This window comes from Diceros bicornis, chromosome 38 (genome assembly GCF_020826845.1).
Source record: "Diceros bicornis minor isolate mBicDic1 chromosome 38, mDicBic1.mat.cur, whole genome shotgun sequence".
Lineage (NCBI taxonomy): Eukaryota > Metazoa > Chordata > Mammalia > Perissodactyla > Rhinocerotidae > Diceros > Diceros bicornis.
This window is the reverse complement of record NC_080777.1, coordinates 9,411,535-9,428,045: the sequence shown is the minus strand read 5'-3', so window position 1 is coordinate 9,428,045 and position 16,511 is coordinate 9,411,535. Positions and strand designations below refer to the sequence as shown.

Genomic DNA, 16,511 nt, shown 5'->3' with positions numbered 1-16,511 from the left:
TGTCTCCTCTACTGTAATGTAAGCTACTAGAATGTGGGGACCTTTTCTCTCTTGTTCATCATGTATCTCTAAGGTCCAGTACCTGGCATATACTAGCTGTTCAGAAAATATTGGTTGAATGAATGTATGGCTTTGACATAATTTGCTCATAGAGCTTATAACCCTCTGAAATCATCTTTTTCCTGTATTGAGTTGCTACTTTTTTTCCTGTTCCTCCCCATCCGACGAGAACAGCATTTTGTCCGCCTTGTTCACTTCTGTATCTCTGGACTCTAGAGCAGTTCTTGGCACATAGTGGGGGTGGAGTCAGTAAATATTTGTTAAATTAACGGATGAGTAAGACAACGTATTCAATTTTTCAAAGATCTCAAAATCTAGAGTGGAGAGAAACACTGCTGTAACAGAGGATAAGCAAGAGATTGTGAAATCTCTGGAGAAACTGAGAGTAGGAAGGGCAAGTCTCAACTGTCAAGCCAGGTATGTTGAGGTTACATTTGTGTTTTGAGATGAAAACCTCTTACCATTCCTAAGTCAGGGGATCCAGTGGCTCCACTGCGGAATCTAAAAATTTCGCACATGGCAAAGATTTTACTTTTTTCCTACAGATTACAAGAGTTCAGTAAATACTCATTGACTAACTGCTGGTCACAATTTCTGGAAATAATCAGTCCGATTTAGGTTAGAGGCCCCGTCCACCTCTTTCATAGGTATTCGTACTAATGCACTACATTTCCCAGCATGCATCAGAATTATGGCAGTAGATTTTTGTTTTTAAAAGTGGACTACAACTCCCGGCATGCCGCGCCCGGGCGGAGTGGACAAGGCGCCCCAGCCAGCGGGGGCAAGGGCCTATCAGGGGCGGGTCGTGGCCGCGGAGCCGGTTTGACGGAAGGAGCGGCGGCGGGGAAGGAGGGGGAGGAGGCGGAGAAGGATGGAGGTGGTGGTGTTCGTCTTCTCGCTCCTCGACTGTTGCGCGCTCATCTTCCTCTCGGTGTACTTCGTATCCTTGCTGAGGCGGGCGGAGGCCGGCCTGGGGCCCGCCGCCCGAGGGCCGGGGCTGAGGGTGGGCCCGGGTGGGGCCCAGGGCAGGTGCGGGGGAGCGAGGGAGGCGGCGGGGGGCCGGCGCCGTCCCCGGGCGCTGGTCGGGTCGGCGAGGGGCGGGAGGAGAGCCCGCTGCCCCGCCCGGGCTGCTGGCCGCCCCTCACCGGGGGCCGAGCGGGCCTTTCCCCTGGCGCGCCCGGCCCGGCGCGCCCGGCCCGGCCAGCCCTGCCCCGAGCGCGCAGGCTCTCGGCCTCCCTTGTGGCCAGGGGTCGCCGATTCCCCCCGCTTTGCCCTCGGGAGACAAGGGTGGCCGTTTTTCTAGGCGCTCCCGCGGGGGTCGGGGGTCCGGGGGCGGACAGTCGGGCGCTGGGACGAGCGGAGGCGACTTGCCGCCTCTTGTCATTCCCCGGGCGACACCCCCGCCGCCCCTTTGTTCTCGCGGGTGTTGGAACTTGGGGGGACCTTTTGCCTCCGGGAGTTGACTCATTGCACAAACGGGGGAAGAGCTTCCTTCACGAGGCCTCTTTGGAGGGAGCGTCGGGAGGGCTGTATTTTCAAAACCATCTGCAAGTGCTTATTGGGGTTGCTTCTGGCGGTCGCGGATCCGTGCATGCAGGAACTTTCCACGTGATTTAGTTCCCAGTCGTTTCAAAACTTTCTTTCCTGGGTCGGTGCACGTTTGAAACGTCAGTACTTTATAGAGCTGTTCATGTTACAGTATGCAACGGTATTTTCCAGGCCCATCAGTGGTTGTTGAAACTAGAATTTCCCCAACATTTGAGGGAGCGTCCAGTTTTAGTGTCGCCCGTGTTGTAATACACAATGCAGTTTTAAGTAGTTAAACAGAAGCTGGGAAAAAACACATGAGAAGCACTGCCTTTTTTCGTCTTTCCTTGGAAATCACATGTGCCAGTGTCTGACCGAATTAAACTTTTTGGTTGCCAGAGCATCCTGGCTTTAGGATGGTTGTACAGAGTATGTCTTCAGTGTGCCTTCTTACTTTATTATGGGCGGGCAGCCTGTTATAGTGGAAGGGGACAGAATCTGGAATCAGGATTCCTTGCTTTGCTTTTTGGTATGCACTTTACATCACCTTTCTAAGCCTCAGTTTTCTTATTTTTTAAAATGGGGGGAAAATGTTTACTTCCCAGATGTGTGTGTGTACAGTGAGAAGGCATATTAAGTGGCTAGCACAGAGCCTGCCCCATGGCAAATGTTAAGTAAATATTGCTCTGCCCCCTACCCCCCCGCATTGAGCAGCAGTTTTTACCTAACTGATGGTTTCTAATGAGGAGAACTCTGAGTTTTATTAGGTTTGGTGAACTGACTGCAAGGGCAGCATCACTAAGTTTTGATGACCTGTGTCCCTCTTGTGGTGTAAGGAACTGAAGTTTACGCTTAGAGAAATGAAACTTGGATTTCTCTTTTTGCAGTTTGGAAAACTAGGCTGGATAATTTGAAATAGCCTGGTTTATATAAACCAATTTATGTGCATAGAAAAATGTTAGGTGCAATATTTGACGTAGGTAGACATGAAGGTACATTCAGGATGTGTTTTGATGAGGTTGGGTGTATTGTGTTACTGTGTTTTTGGATAGTTGCACTAGCTTGAGTCAAAAGATGGAAGATGGTCGGGGTAGACGTTCTGTAGAGATAGGAGTTTTCCTGGACTTTGAACTGTGAGGAAAACCTGCAGAGAAGGAAAGGGGTGGATATTCGAAATCAGACACAGACAAGAGCAAAGGTGCAGAGTTGGGTATGTTCACAGCATTTCTAGGTGATGAGGTTGAGGAATAGATCCTCTGGAGCACATGGTTGATTTGGGGGGTATTGGAAGGTCAGGTTGAAAAGGCTGGATTAGATCAGATTTTGGAGAGTTTGAATGTTAAGTGAGGGGGAGGGCTCTCACTTTTATCCTAAGCAATAGGGAGCCATCGAAAGTTTTTGACATAGGGCCAGCCCCAGTGGCTTAGTGGTTAAGTTCAGCGCACCCTGCTTTGGTTCCCGGCATGGATCTACACCGCTCGTCTGTCAGTGGCCATGCTGTAGTGGCGGCTCACATACAAGAAAGAGGAAGATTGGCAGCGGATGTTAGCTCAGGGCCAAATCTTCCTCATAGAAAAAAAAAGATTTGGCCCTGAGCTAACATCCGCTGCCAATCTTCCTCTTTTTGGTTGTGGAAGATTGGGCCTGATCTAACATCTGTGTCAGTCTTCCTCTATTTTGTATGTGGGATGCCACCACAGCATGGCTTGATGAGTGGTGTAGGTCAGCGCCCAGGATCCGAACCCCAGGCTGCCAAAGCGGAGCGTGAGAACTTAACCATTACACCACCAGACGGGCCCCCAAAAAGAAAATTTTTGGCATCAAGAAAGTGATATGTTAGGAAGATGAATCTGCAGAGTGGGTTGGAAACAGGAAAGACTGGAAAGTAAGAAAGCATTAGGGAATAGGTTCATCTGGGTTTGAAATATAGTGCTAGGGTGAAAGGAGAGATTAATGTGAGTGATATTAGGAAGAAATGATTGATAGGATCTGGTAATGAATGATTATGGGATTTGAGCAGAAAGCAGAAATAACTTTCCATATTTTGAGCCTGGGTAAATGATGCTTGTGTCACTGACAGAAAGAAAAAACAAATGGGAGGTGAAACAATCTGTGGAGAGAGTGGTGAGTTTGACTTGAGCTATGTTGAGGTGACAAGGGGAGTATCCATATGAAAATGTTTAGAATTTAGTTGAGAACATTTCTTTTTATTTGTTTTATTGGACATTTTCAAACATAAAAGTAGAGAGGTAGTGTGATAAACCCTATGTTTCTTTCACTCACTTTCAGTGGTTTTCAACATATTGCCTTTCTTTTTATCTCCTTCCCAACTATTGTGGGGGGTCATAGAGCATTTTAAAGTAAATCCCAGGCACTGTGTCATTCAGTTGAGGACTTTTCTAATTATGGCTATCTGTCTCTCAGATTTTTATTTGTGAGTTTATATTTTGTACTAAAAACCATTTTTTGCTTAATTCCAGTATAATATATGTTTACTGTGGAAAGTTTGGGAAATAGAGAAAGGATTAGGAAAACAAATCATCTGTAATCCAACTTTTGAGATATAACCACTGCTAACATATGACCATGCTGTATTTATAGTTTCGTATGCTGTTTTCTTTATTCATATCTTAAGTCTTCAAACACATTTTATGGATATATCAGAAATAAACACTATTTTTCTACTATTGGGGATTCAGATTTTTAACATTTAAATTGCTTTTATAGGTCTTATTTTCCGTTTCTTATAGCCACTGGTTGACATTTGAGGAATTCAGATTGAATGTTCTGGTGTGCATCACATTAGAATTGAGCGTAATAAGAGCATTATTTTGTGCAAATCATTTGTTGAAGGAACATAAATGAGAAAGTTGAGTTGTCTATTGAGCAAACTTTAAGGAAATAACTAAATTTTTTTTAAGTCAGATGTAATTCTGCCTTGCAACTGGAATTGCTTTCTGAAACTTGAAAACAATTAATTGTTATAAAAGAAGTCTAATAATTCCTTATCTTGACCGTCAGATAATTACATTGTCTGATTTGGAATGTGATTACATTAATGCTAGATCATGCTGCTCGAAATTAAACAAGGTAAGACTTTTATTTGCTCATTTTCTGGCATTGAAAGCAGTTCTCCATTTTCTGTTTAGAGATCATTATAGATAATCGACATAGGTATATTTGATTTCAGAGTGCGTATTGTCTCTTATTCATGGAATGTTGGTAGAAGTGCTGTGTTTTGCAATATTTAAGATCGTGAAACTAGAGAAGACCTAACTTGAAATTTTGTTTCTTTACTCGGCTTCTTCCTTCTCCCTTTGTCCACGGTGGACACCATCATTCCTCAGACTAGGTGAGGGTTCGTCATGAGGGTAGTTGTTTTTGTCTTCTGTGTCCAAACCCCCTCCTCCCTGCTCACGGAGCAAAGCTCAGTCTGTCTTTTGTGGAATGCAAGACAACCTTCTTTTCGTGGCTTGCTGAGAATCGGCATTAATCAGTTGATTTATGTTAAGGCCGTTTCACCTTAAGTATATTGGCAAGAATACTCTGGATTGCAGAGCTTGTCTAGATACAGGGAAATGAGTTGGACCTGATTCATTTTGTGAGATGAGCAGATAGGACAGCTTTCTGGATAAAAGTTCATATAAAATCACGACGCTGAGAGGTGCTTTTGGCTTGACTTAAAAATGATTACCACGTGTCTTTCCACATCTTCTCTCTACTTAAGTTTCTCTGGCCTACAAGGGAAATAAAGTTACCCTTGGAAGTTAAAATTTCTAGTGAACTATATTCCTCCTCGTCTTTATTTATTTATTTAGAATTTTCCAGAACATGGTTTAATACATTGATAGATTTAAATAAAAGATTTTGTGTTTATCTGCTATGCCTTAAGAGTTCTTTTCTTTTCTTGACATATAATTGGCATATAACATTATATTAGTTTCAGGCCTCCTCATCTTTAGAAGAATGATATATATATATATATATATATGTTTTATTGGATGGATTGTACTTCTTTTTATATTTCTTGCTTACTCAATATTTTAGGTGGGTATTTTGTGGGTTTTCTTTTATAAAATAAAAATCTAAAAACAAAGAAAATGTTACTTATATTCTTCTACTGAGAAAGTTACTTTTTCAGCTTGAAGTTAAGTAGTATTTTTAATGTTAATTTTTATTTTTGTGAAAAGTTATACTTGTACACAACTCAAGTCAAAGGTACTACAGAGCTTAGAGTAAAAAACAGCAGTCCCTTCCTGACCCCTTTAAATTATGTCTTGCTTTTTAGGGGCAACTGATTTCAACACTTGAGCTGTTAATTTTTTTCTGGTATTTATATCCGTATTGCTCTTTTATATGCTTGTACTACTATTTCTTGATTTATCAGTTTTACATTTTATCTGTTGACTTGTAAATCAATATGATAGATTTAGTTCTTAGGTACTCCTTTCCCTAAACACTCCTCTTCCATTTTTCTGTTTTCCTTTTTGGATTAAATTGATATTCAGTGTTTACATCATTATGATGTACTGTTACATTGTAATAATATAAATATATATATATATTTTTGTGTGTGTGAGGAAGATCAGCCCTGAGCTAACATCCGTGCTAATCCTCCTCTTTTTGCTGAGGAAGACCGGCTCTGAGCTAACATCTATTGCCAATCCTCCTCCTTTTTGTCCCTGAAAGCCCCAGTAGATAGTTGTATGTCATAGTTGCACATCCTTCTAGTTGCTGTATGTGGGACGCCGCCTCAGCATGGCTGGGCAAGCGGTGCGTCGGTGCGCGCCTGGGATCCGAACCTGGGCTGCCAGTAGCGGAGCGCGTGCCCTTAACTGCTAAGCCACGGGGCTGGCCCCTTAAGTGCATTATTTTTAAGCTGTGCCCTGATGTATTTTCATGGGGTAAACAGTTACAGCAGTGTGCAGATCGGGGACATCTGGGTCTAAAACTAATCTTGAAATACTGGTTTGGGCATTCTCTGTACCTTTGTTGATTTAGCTTCAAATAACATGTACATTCAGGAAGAACGCAGCAGTGAGATGTAATACTCTGTTCTTCCCTTGCAGTGGGTCATTCCTGAGTTGGTTGGCCATGCCATTGTCACTGTATTAATGCTCGTTTCATTGCACTGGTTCATCTTCCTTCTCAACCTGCCAGTGGCCACTTGGAATATATATCGGTGGGTATAGTTTGTTTACTGTTTTGTGTCAGGCCAGTTTAAATAAAATTTTTTTTGTAAATTTTACCAGCTTTCTCTTCTCCAGTAAAATAAGGGCCAGTCATAAAATAAATGACAGCAGAATGCTTCATTAAATCAGCACAAATTTTTGTTTGCTTTGGTATTCTTGGCAAGTAGCAATTTGCATGGCTCAGTCTTGTAGTATAAACACAAGTTTACATGTGTAAATTTTAGAAACGTGGTGTTTAGTTGTGATGTCTAAAGACTTGTGAAAAGTTTTTCCATTTTCTTGAATATCTTTCCTTTAAGAATGATCAAAAGCCTGAGAATATAAGGTTCTTATTATTAATTTTATTTTTTGGGGGAGGAGTATTTGCTCTGAGCTAATGTCTGTTGCCAGTCTTCCTCCATTTTGTGTGTGGGACGCCGCCACAGTGTAGCTTGATGAGTGGTGCATAGGTCCATCTCCAGGATCTGAACCTGTGAACCCTGGGCCGCCGAAATGGAGCTCGTGAACTCAACCACTGTGCCACTGGGCCAGCCCCCATTCCTTTTTATTATTGAACTCCATTGTATGGAAGTACTACATTTTGTTTATCCATTTGCAATTGATGGGCATTTGAGTTGTTTCCACTTTTTGGCTGTTATAAATAATTCTCCTATGAACATTCGTGTGCACATTTTTGTATGGACATATGGTTTCATTTCTCCTAGGAGTGGAATTGCTGGGTCATACAGTAACTCTGTGTTTAACCTTTTCAGGAACTGCGTGAGTGTTCAAAAGCAGCTGCACTATTTTACATTCCCAGAAACTGTATGAGGGTTCCAATTTTTCCATGTCCTTGCCAGCGCTTGTTGTTGTGTGTCTTTTTCATTTTAGCCATCCTATTGAGTGTGAAGTTGTATCTCATTGTGGTTTCAATTTACATTTCCCAAATGACTAATGATATTGAGTATCTTTTCTTTTCTTAATTCTTTTTTTTTTCTTTTTGCTGGGAAAGGTTCACGCTGAGCTAATATCTGTGGCCAAATCTTCCTCTTTTTTTTTCCCCCCACCCCAAAGCCCCAGTACATAATTGTATATCCTAGTTGTAAGTCCTGCTGGTTCTTCTATGTGAGCCGCTGCCTCACATGACTACTGACAGACGAGTGATGTGGTTCTGGACCCGGGAACCAAACCCAGGCCGCTGAAGCACAGCGCACCGAACTTTAACCACTAGGCCGTCAGGGCTGGCTCAATATTGAGTATCTTAATGTGTTTATTAGCCACTCATAGATCTTCTTTGCTCTACATGTTTTTGAGTAGCTAAGTTGACTTGAAATAAATTTTTCTTTGGGAAGATTTTTCTGGAAGCATTTTATAGGATTGATTGGATGGAGAAGAGCTGGGAGGTAGGGAAACCAGTTTAGACACTGGAGTGAGATAATATAGTGCTGGAACAGTGTTGTGATAGTGAGAATGAAAAAGATAGAGCTATATAAGTGGTGATAGGAAGGAAGAATGGACAAGAGTTTGACATACTGCCTATGAAAGATGAGGAAGAGAGAAGTCAGAACTGAGTAAGAAAATGTTTTTAAGGACCACCAAGAAAATAGTGACACTACTGTTAGATAATCTGGAAGTCAGAGAAGGATAAGACTCTTTGAGACTATTTGAGTTGAGATGTTATCCAGTTATTCAAATGTAAATACCCTCTATGCAGCTATAGATGGGCCACGAGGATTTGGGGGAGAATTTAAGATTTGTGGAACTCAGAGAGGCATTTACGTTTCACAGAAGTCATAGCTGAGAAACTGAGTGTGTAGCAAGAATGAGGAACCCAAGGTTGGACTAGAAGAAGCTTGGACATGAGAGCAGGAAGAGGTCATGAGCAGTGCTGGGTTAGGACACATATGTAGCACAAATGGTACAGTCTGGATGTTGGAGCCCAGACACTTAAACTCATTGATCTGCTCAAAGTAACCCAATTTCCTTACTTGTAAAAGAAATCATTTGGGGAAGAAGAAGACTGTCGTGTGTAACTGTTATATACCCAGTGATATTAAATAAATATGACATGTTATATGTTATCTGAAGAGCCCACAGGATTCCACAGTGTGTTAAACATAACACTGTCTTCAAGATTTTTTTTTAAAGTTTGAGTCTATTCTGCATCTGCAGGAACACTGAGTTGAACTGGTCTGGATTTGGAACCAGGAGCATCTTCTGGTGCCCATTACCTTCCGTATTGACTTGTAGCCCTCTCCCTATTCCTATTCTCCCTATTCTCCACTGTGGTCATTCCCCCACCATTATAAAAAGTTTGTTTCTTGTTTGTCAAAATAATATTACTAATAATATTTAGTATTAGTATTAATCTGTTTTGTTTTTGTTTTTTTTTTTTGGTGAGGAACATTTGCCCTGAGCCAGCATCTCTGCCACTCTTCCTCTATTTTGTATGTGGGTCGCCACCACAGCATGGCTGACAAGTCGTGTAGGTCCGCGCCCGGGATCTGAACCCATGAACCCAGGCCGCCGAGGCGGAGCGAGCCAAACTTGACCAGTAGGCCACGGGGCTGGCCCTAATCTGTATTTTTTAAGAGTTATGTAAAGTTAGACATTGCATTTTGAGTCTGAACTATCCATTTACTGTCTTAACTGAAGAGGAGTTGTATTTTACCACAGTAGCATTTATTCTAAATAATTTCTGTTCTGTCTTCTTTAAATTGCTCTTTTAAGGTAGATACCATTTATAAACTGTGGAAATTGAGATGTATTCTCTCTTGATCAGCAGGAGCACCAAAGATGAGTGTTCTGTTCTGGGCACAGAATCTCTCTTTTTACTGTCGTCTGTGAAATGGGAATAATTATGTTTGACACTACTCTTCCTTATAAAGATGTTATGAAGGTGAAGGGAATTGCATTAATTAATTTAGAACATTTTAGATAAAGAAGTTTCTAAGAACTTGATAAAATTGGTTTGGTTTTGGAGTCCCTTTCACTTGTTCTAATGGAAAACGGCTGTAGGTATGACTGGTTCAGGAGTTTTCTACAGAAGATGGGTGAAAGGGTCTCAATGCCTAAATTATCCTTCTCTAGAGTGTTACTGAATTTGTTTCAGAAGGCAGAAGATTACACCAAGAATTAATAGTATATCTTTCAAAGAAAACTAAGTGGTGGCTGGTGACATCATTGTAATAATCTGTCCATATTTGGTCTGAATTTAAGGCTGCTATGATTGGTTCACTTTTAAAGGTTGATTATTATTGGTTACTTATTTTTGAATATTTATACTGATGATTTGATTTTCCTTCTAATGTGTGTGCATCCTTTAATTTATCAGGTACATTATGGTGCCAAGTGGTAACATGGGAGTGTTTGACCCAACAGAAATACACAATCGAGGGCAGCTGAAGTCACACATGAAGGAAGCCATGATCAAGCTGGGGTTCCATTTGCTCTGTTTCTTCATGTATCTTTATAGGTGAGTTTATAGCACTCTTGGCGTTTTCCTGGATGCCGCGCCTGCTTTTGGTGGGTGAGATATCACTATACTATAGGATATTGCATTGACATTGCAGAGCTTTTGAGGATCATGTGAATTTCTCGTGGCTGTGTAGATTTTTAATGTATGACATTGAATCAGCATTCTGTCTGACCTACAATAGAGTTACTCTATGGTAGTAGGTGTTCCTTAGCTATTGAACTTAAAACTGTCTTTGCCATTCTTTTCCTGCCCTAGTATCCAGCTGTGAGGTCTCACTGCCTGTTATAGGTATTAATACATGTACCCCAGAGACTGTCCCACTCACGGGTCTCCCGTGGATCCGACCACTGGCAGCAGCTCTCAACAACTTATATCCAAGTTGGGCTGATCTTTCTTGGCAGTAAGGAATTTAGGTGTGATGCCGATTCTCCAGCATGCTAAGTGGCCTGTTCTGGTAAAATCGTATCAGTCTCCCAGTTATAACAGATTGGAAATAATTAATATGAAGGATTGGCTGTCAGACACTGAAAGCTTTATGCAGTCCTATTTTAAACTTAAATTTATTATGTTATGTTTTAGAGATAAACGTGCCACCTTTTCCTTTACCTATCATAGACCCATTGAATAGGCGAAGAAGAGAAAAAATTGTCATATATGATGACAATTTGAGTAAACCTTTAAGAATCTAGATGTCAGGCTTAATTTTTGTATCCAGGCTTAATTAGACCATTCCTATTTTTTCCCCAGGTAAATTTTAATTTTTCACATAGGCATAAGGACTATTAGGAAAAACTTGTACTGAACTAAACTTCTGTCACTGAGAAGATTCCTAATAATTAGAAACTGTATAAAAAATTGCTATTATGTCTGAAATAGTTTAGAAGTCGGAGCCATTTTAGCTTCTGCCTGAAAAAGCAGGCTTCCTAAAATCCTGTTGCTGCACTCATTCCACCCACTAGCATAGACTAGATTGAAATTAGAGTTTAGAGGCTTTCCTTGTCACAATTTATCTTATTTGCTTTTCTGTATTTTAAAAACTAGGATAGAAAAAGCACACTGGTGTCAGTTTCTGCTTCTCATACTGTACCTCACTGCCAATGGGCTTCATTTTTAATCCCAGTATTAAAGATGAAGACTAAGGAGCAAAGAAATTTAGTATTAAGACACACCTATTCTCATTTTTATTACTTTTTTGTCAAACAATATGAAGGTATCTTTATTATCATATATGTTCCCTTATATTTGTCTGCTTCTGAAGAGACAAAAAGTAGGCTGGAATCAGCTTAACGCAAGGGTGTCCTTTCTTCATCCTCCGCACCCCCCAGGGTTTATGCTGTTGGAGGGCAGACTAGAGTGGACACTCCCTGGGTCTCGATAACATGAGCTTCTTGAGACAGCTGTGGGTAGAGCCAGCGTAGCACCCTTTTAGGAGTTAGTGGAGGATTGGGAGGAGTGTCTCGCTACATAGACCCAAAGTCTTAGGATTTGAAAATGCACAAGTGTCTTAGCTCTCAGTTGTTGAATTTAAAGCAATGGGACGATGGGCTGAAGACTGGGGACTGGAGGAATGAGGAAGCAATTTAGGGGCAGGGTTAAGGTACGGTTCTTTTTTTTTTTTTTTTAATTTTTGTTTATTTATTTTTTCCCCCAAAGCCCCAGTAGATAGTTGTATGTCACAGTTGCACATCCTTCTAGTTGCTGTATGTGGGACGCGGCCTCAGCATGGCCGGACAAGCGGTGTGTCGGTGCGCCCCCGGGATCCGAACCCAGGCCGCCAGCAGCAGAGCGCGAACACTCAACCGCCAAGCCACGGGGCTGGCCCGATGGTTCTTTACAGCTAAATGAGAGCTAGACGACCTCTGTAGTGGGTTTGAGTAGCTGCCTTCCTCCCTGGCTGCATCCTTTCCCTTTCCTTCTCTTCCCGTCCTTTCCCACTCCCTCCTCAGCTTGCCATTTTTAGTTATACTGCTGTCACCTTACCTCTTGGCACCACCCACAGCTCAAGGGATTAGGATGAAAGAGGAGTCTCAGAGATCCCTGTAACACTTTCCTCTTAGGTTTTGGTTGCTGTTGTTTGAACGTGGTTTTATTTCCATATCATTAGATTTCTAATGCAGGAATTTTGTGCTGCTCCCCTCTGTATTGCTTGCCACGGCTTGCTGGGTATCTTGCACATAGCAGACGTTCAGGGTTTATTCAATAGAATTAAAGGAAAAATGCCCGGCTTCTTTAGAGATTGGTGGAATCTATGCCTTTGCTTTTTGGTTAGGTGCTAGCCTAGTGGAATCTGGACTCTACACTTACTGTGTGACCCAGGGCAAGTTTCTTAACCTCTCTGAGCCTCAATTTCTTGATCTGAAAACGGGATAGTAATAGTACCTACATTATTGGATTGTGATGTGGACTGAGTGAGATACTGCACGTAAAGCACTTAGGTTTGTGTTGACCTATAGTAGACTCGCAAAAATCCTTCAAAAATATTAGCTACTACCATTAATCTGTGCTGTGTACTGAGTCTACTTAGCATGGTTACGTTTGGACAACTAATCACTCATGTGATTACTTAGTAATGTAAGGGTATCTTTGTGTATTTTAGTCACTTGATCTCAGCAGAGCAGGGCTGAATCCAGTGAAGGAAATGCTAGTTTTGTTACTGTTGTTAACTGTGGTGGCTCTAACAGAGTGTTTATAGGGTGATTCCTGTTTCGGACACTGTGTGCAGCACTGCACATGACACAAAAGAGTAGCACAAAATCCCCATGTGAAAGCTGGGAGCTTGGTAATCGCAGTGCCTGGGTGTCATCCTGGAATATGACAGTGATGACGCCCGTGTCCTGCTCTCGTCTCGAAAGAGCTCACAGTCCACTGGTAGGAACATAAGGAGAAGTGTGCGGGAAGAGGGCGAGCTATGGAAGGAAGCCATGCGACTGCCCTGGGTGGAAACACCCGCTCCCAAAGGAGCTGCCTGGGGGTGGGTGAGGAGGGGGTCCAGGCACAGAGACAGCATCTGCAGAGATCTGGCTACAGAACTAAAGTGTGTTTCTAGACATAGCTTGTTTTTTCTAGACTGTAGCCCAACATTGGTTTCCAGTTATACTCTCTGCCCCCACCGCCACTCCAGTTACATTTTAGTGAAAAAAATCAGGGCACTGAGAGGCCCTAATGTAGATATTCTTTCCTTTAGGTGTAAATTGTCTTGTACCAAATGAGTGTTCCTTTCTGAGCTTTAGGAACACAAGTCTGGACAGACCAGACTATGAAGGAACATTCCTAAGGAAACGTTAGTAACATTAATGTCTTCTCTCCACAGTATGATTTTAGCTTTGATTAATGACTGAAGCTGGAGAAGCCATGGGTGAAGTCAGCCTACACTACAGTGCACAGTTGAGGAGCCAGAGGCTACGTAAATCATCCTTACAACCGTGACCATAGCAGTATATTTTTTCCTCTTTGGACAAAAAAATATTTTTGCTGTATTTTTACCATATAAAGTATTTAAAAAACATGAATTGAGTTTTTGTAGATTTCTGGTTCTCAACTTTAGCCTGAACCCCAACATGTGAAGGTGTTTTTCATCGTCTGTTATTTGTCTGTAGAACAGGACTGCCGTTCCAGCCTTGCATGCCTAAGAAATAAAGGGATAAATGCCCCCTTTAAAGGGAAAACGTAATAGATGGCAAAGCTGCTCTTCAAGTCCCCTGAAAAGTCAGAGTACAGAGCAATACTGCTAATCTGGGCAAAGGAAGAAGGAAAGTAAATTACCCTTTTGCCTAGATTGTGGCAGCTTCATATATTTAATATGGTTTAAAGATTTATGGACTGTCAGCTAAGACTTTTCACAAGAATGTTAACAGAAAAAGACATTTCAAAAAACATATATTTCTTTGCAGTTTCTGAAACCTTATAAGCCATTTGCCCAGGTACAATGTAATTCCTGCTTGTAGAAAGGAAAATAAATCAAAAAAGCAAAACTTTATCAAGAAGCTTTCATTTAAGAGCCACTGCCTCTACAATCACCCTGCAACCCATACAGTCCCACTGGCTCTTTCCAGGTCTTGCTTTTGTGTTCTAACTGATCCAATTGTATTTGATCTTCTGACGTATTTTCTAATGGGTTTGGAGAGGTGATTTGTAGAAGACGCTCATCACGTTAGACGCAGGAAGAGCTGGTCATTCAGTGTCAGTGAAATGGAGCCTGTCAGTGCTCTGCTTGTGCCAGATTAACTGTGACACTTCTGTCCTGCTGCACAGACCATTTTGTGAATTGGGAGACCCAATACAAGCCGTTTCATAGACATAGCAATATCCACCCAAACTCCGTTCCTTGGAGGTGTATTTGTAAACTCTTGCCGTTGATGAGAGCAGTTAACCTCTTCAGTTCTGTTTGCCAGGTAAAGTGAACCTGGCAGTTTAGTCTCAGTCCTAGTTTGTGCTTTAATGTTACTATCTGAAGTGTTGGCATTTAGGCGAAACATGAGTGTGTTTTATGCAGAGTCCAAAGAGATTACTCACTCAGTTGAGGCAGAGTTGGGTGGCTAAACAAGGTGTGCGGTCACCAAAAGATCAAGTGTTGCCTGTCCTTTCAGCCTTGGCAGAAGCCAGGGGGCTGCTAAGCAACTCCCTATACAGATAGACCCACGTTTCGAGGACTACCCGTGAAAGGAACAGTGAAATGGTAGGCAAAGTCAACTTCCTTCTCTTGGCCTCTTTGGGTGTCAGAAGTTGCTCCTTGTGGTTATCTTGTATTTCTGCCAGGCCAAGAGCCAAGAAGCTGTAACATGGATCTTAACCTCGCTTGTCTCTCTCTCTCTCACCTTCGTCTGTTTAAAAAAAAACATTACCTTCACTCTGCCATTCTCTGTAACTTCCAGTGTCTCTTAATGTTCTGCTCAAGCTTTTAAAGCAATGAAGTTGTTGGAGAACTTAAGTCCTTAGGACTGAGAGGCAGACAAGCTACTGTAAGAAGCTCAAAGATGGTGGAAGACGGTTGACCAAAATGTTTTATCTTCTCATTCAGTTATTCTTAATAACCAAAATAGAAACCCATGTAGTTGTAGGCTGTGTCTACATATTGTCAGGCATAAGTTGCTGAGGCTGAGCAAATCAGAAAGGTGCCTTGTTTATGACAACAGGAGCTCTTTGCTTCTGAAACATTAACTGGTTAAAAACAAACAAAACCACCTTTCTTATATTGCTTGTCTGTATCAAAGCCAGGAAAGGGGGTAACTAGGTTTTTGTTTTTATTTTTTAGGGGCTCTTCTACAAATGATGTAAAGGGGGAAAAGCACTGACTTTAAAAGCTGTGCTTAAGATGCTAAACATTAATCTTCTATGCTTTTCATTGATTGGAGAGTTGCAGAGAACAACCTTAGAGGTCATTTGGTCTAACTTCTTCATCCTAAAGATAGAGAACTGAGGCCTAGAGATTGCATCTGGAATCCTGATGGTTGGTCCAGAGTTTTCTCCCTTGTCCCTCCTCTTCCCTGTCCCTCTAGAAGGCAGCACCCAGGGCCCAGCCAGGGCAGACCACCATGGGCTGCTCCTTGTGCAAAATATTTTTATCTGTATGTTGTGTTATTTTCCCTGGTCCTTTTCCTTCCATCCTTTCCGTGGTACCAGGGCCCTTGCTAATCACTGGAATCGCAGATGAGAGAGCTGAGGAAGCAGGATCTAAGATGCAGCTCAGTTCGTCAAAGCCTGGCAGGTCCCCTCAGCCACCTTTTCATGCTACCCAGGTGACAATGGAATGAGTCCAAATGTGCTTGCTCTCACCTGGTCTTACTTTGAAGTTGAGAGCTAAGAAAGCTGCCCATGGAACTCTGTCTTCTGTGGCACTTGCCGCTTTCTGTCTGATCTCAGTTATTTGTGTGCAAGTGATCTCTGCGACTAGACTGTACGCTCCTGGAGGGCAGAGCACACGCGTATTCATATTTGTTTCTTCCTCCGACTGCTCCTGGCACCCAACACAGTGCCTTGCACACAGAAACAATAAATGATTGTTGAATGAACAAGTAAATCGATTGTGTTGTTCTCTTGCTCTTGCAGCACGAAGTCTAACTGATGTCCTTGACATCAGAGAGGTGAGAAGCAATGGAGCAACATAATCAAGGTCTGCCATCTTTGTTTTCCGGGCAGTCACATTATGAGATGTTCTAAGACATGTTAGGCTAGGAAGAGAAATTGCTGTATTTGGTGCACTTGAGACTTGTGAAATCAGCTTTACTCATAAGTAATATTTTGTTAAAAGTTGTGGTGAAACTATTATGCATTAGGTG

The 16,511-nt window shown here is 42.1% G+C and overlaps 1 protein-coding gene across 2 annotated transcripts; it reads left to right on the top strand.

The window, feature by feature from the left end:
* Nucleotides 1-860: 860 nt before the first annotated feature.
* CNIH4 (cornichon family AMPA receptor auxiliary protein 4) lies at nucleotides 861-13,745 on the top strand. 2 transcript variants are annotated; one of them, XM_058533633.1, is made up of 5 exons: nucleotides 880-1,000; nucleotides 4,609-4,677; nucleotides 6,657-6,769; nucleotides 10,093-10,233; nucleotides 13,547-13,745. In XM_058533633.1, exons 1-5 carry the CDS (start codon nucleotides 932-934, stop codon nucleotides 13,572-13,574), a joined length of 420 nt encoding a protein of 139 aa, XP_058389616.1. In that variant the 5' UTR covers nucleotides 880-931; the 3' UTR covers nucleotides 13,575-13,745. The 2 variants fall into 2 exon arrangements, with proteins under 2 accessions (XP_058389617.1, XP_058389616.1); XM_058533634.1 differs by lacking the exon at nucleotides 13,547-13,745 and having other exon boundaries at nucleotides 861-1,000; nucleotides 10,140-10,233.
* The last annotated feature ends 2,766 nt before the right edge of the window (nucleotides 13,746-16,511 follow it).

Bases quoted from the DNA above. Each gene is read 5' to 3' on its own strand.
- CNIH4 (XM_058533633.1), top strand. From the start codon at position 932: ATGGAGGTGGTGGTGTTCGTCTTCTCGCTCCTCGACTGTTGCGCGCTC. The intron at 1,001-4,608 runs GTATCCTTGCTG...CTTGACCGTCAG, and splicing joins TCTTCCTCTCGGTGTACTTC to ATAATTACATTGTCTGATTT. The intron at 10,234-13,546 runs GTGAGTTTATAG...TTCTCTCCACAG, and splicing joins TTCTTCATGTATCTTTATAG to TATGATTTTAGCTTTGATTA.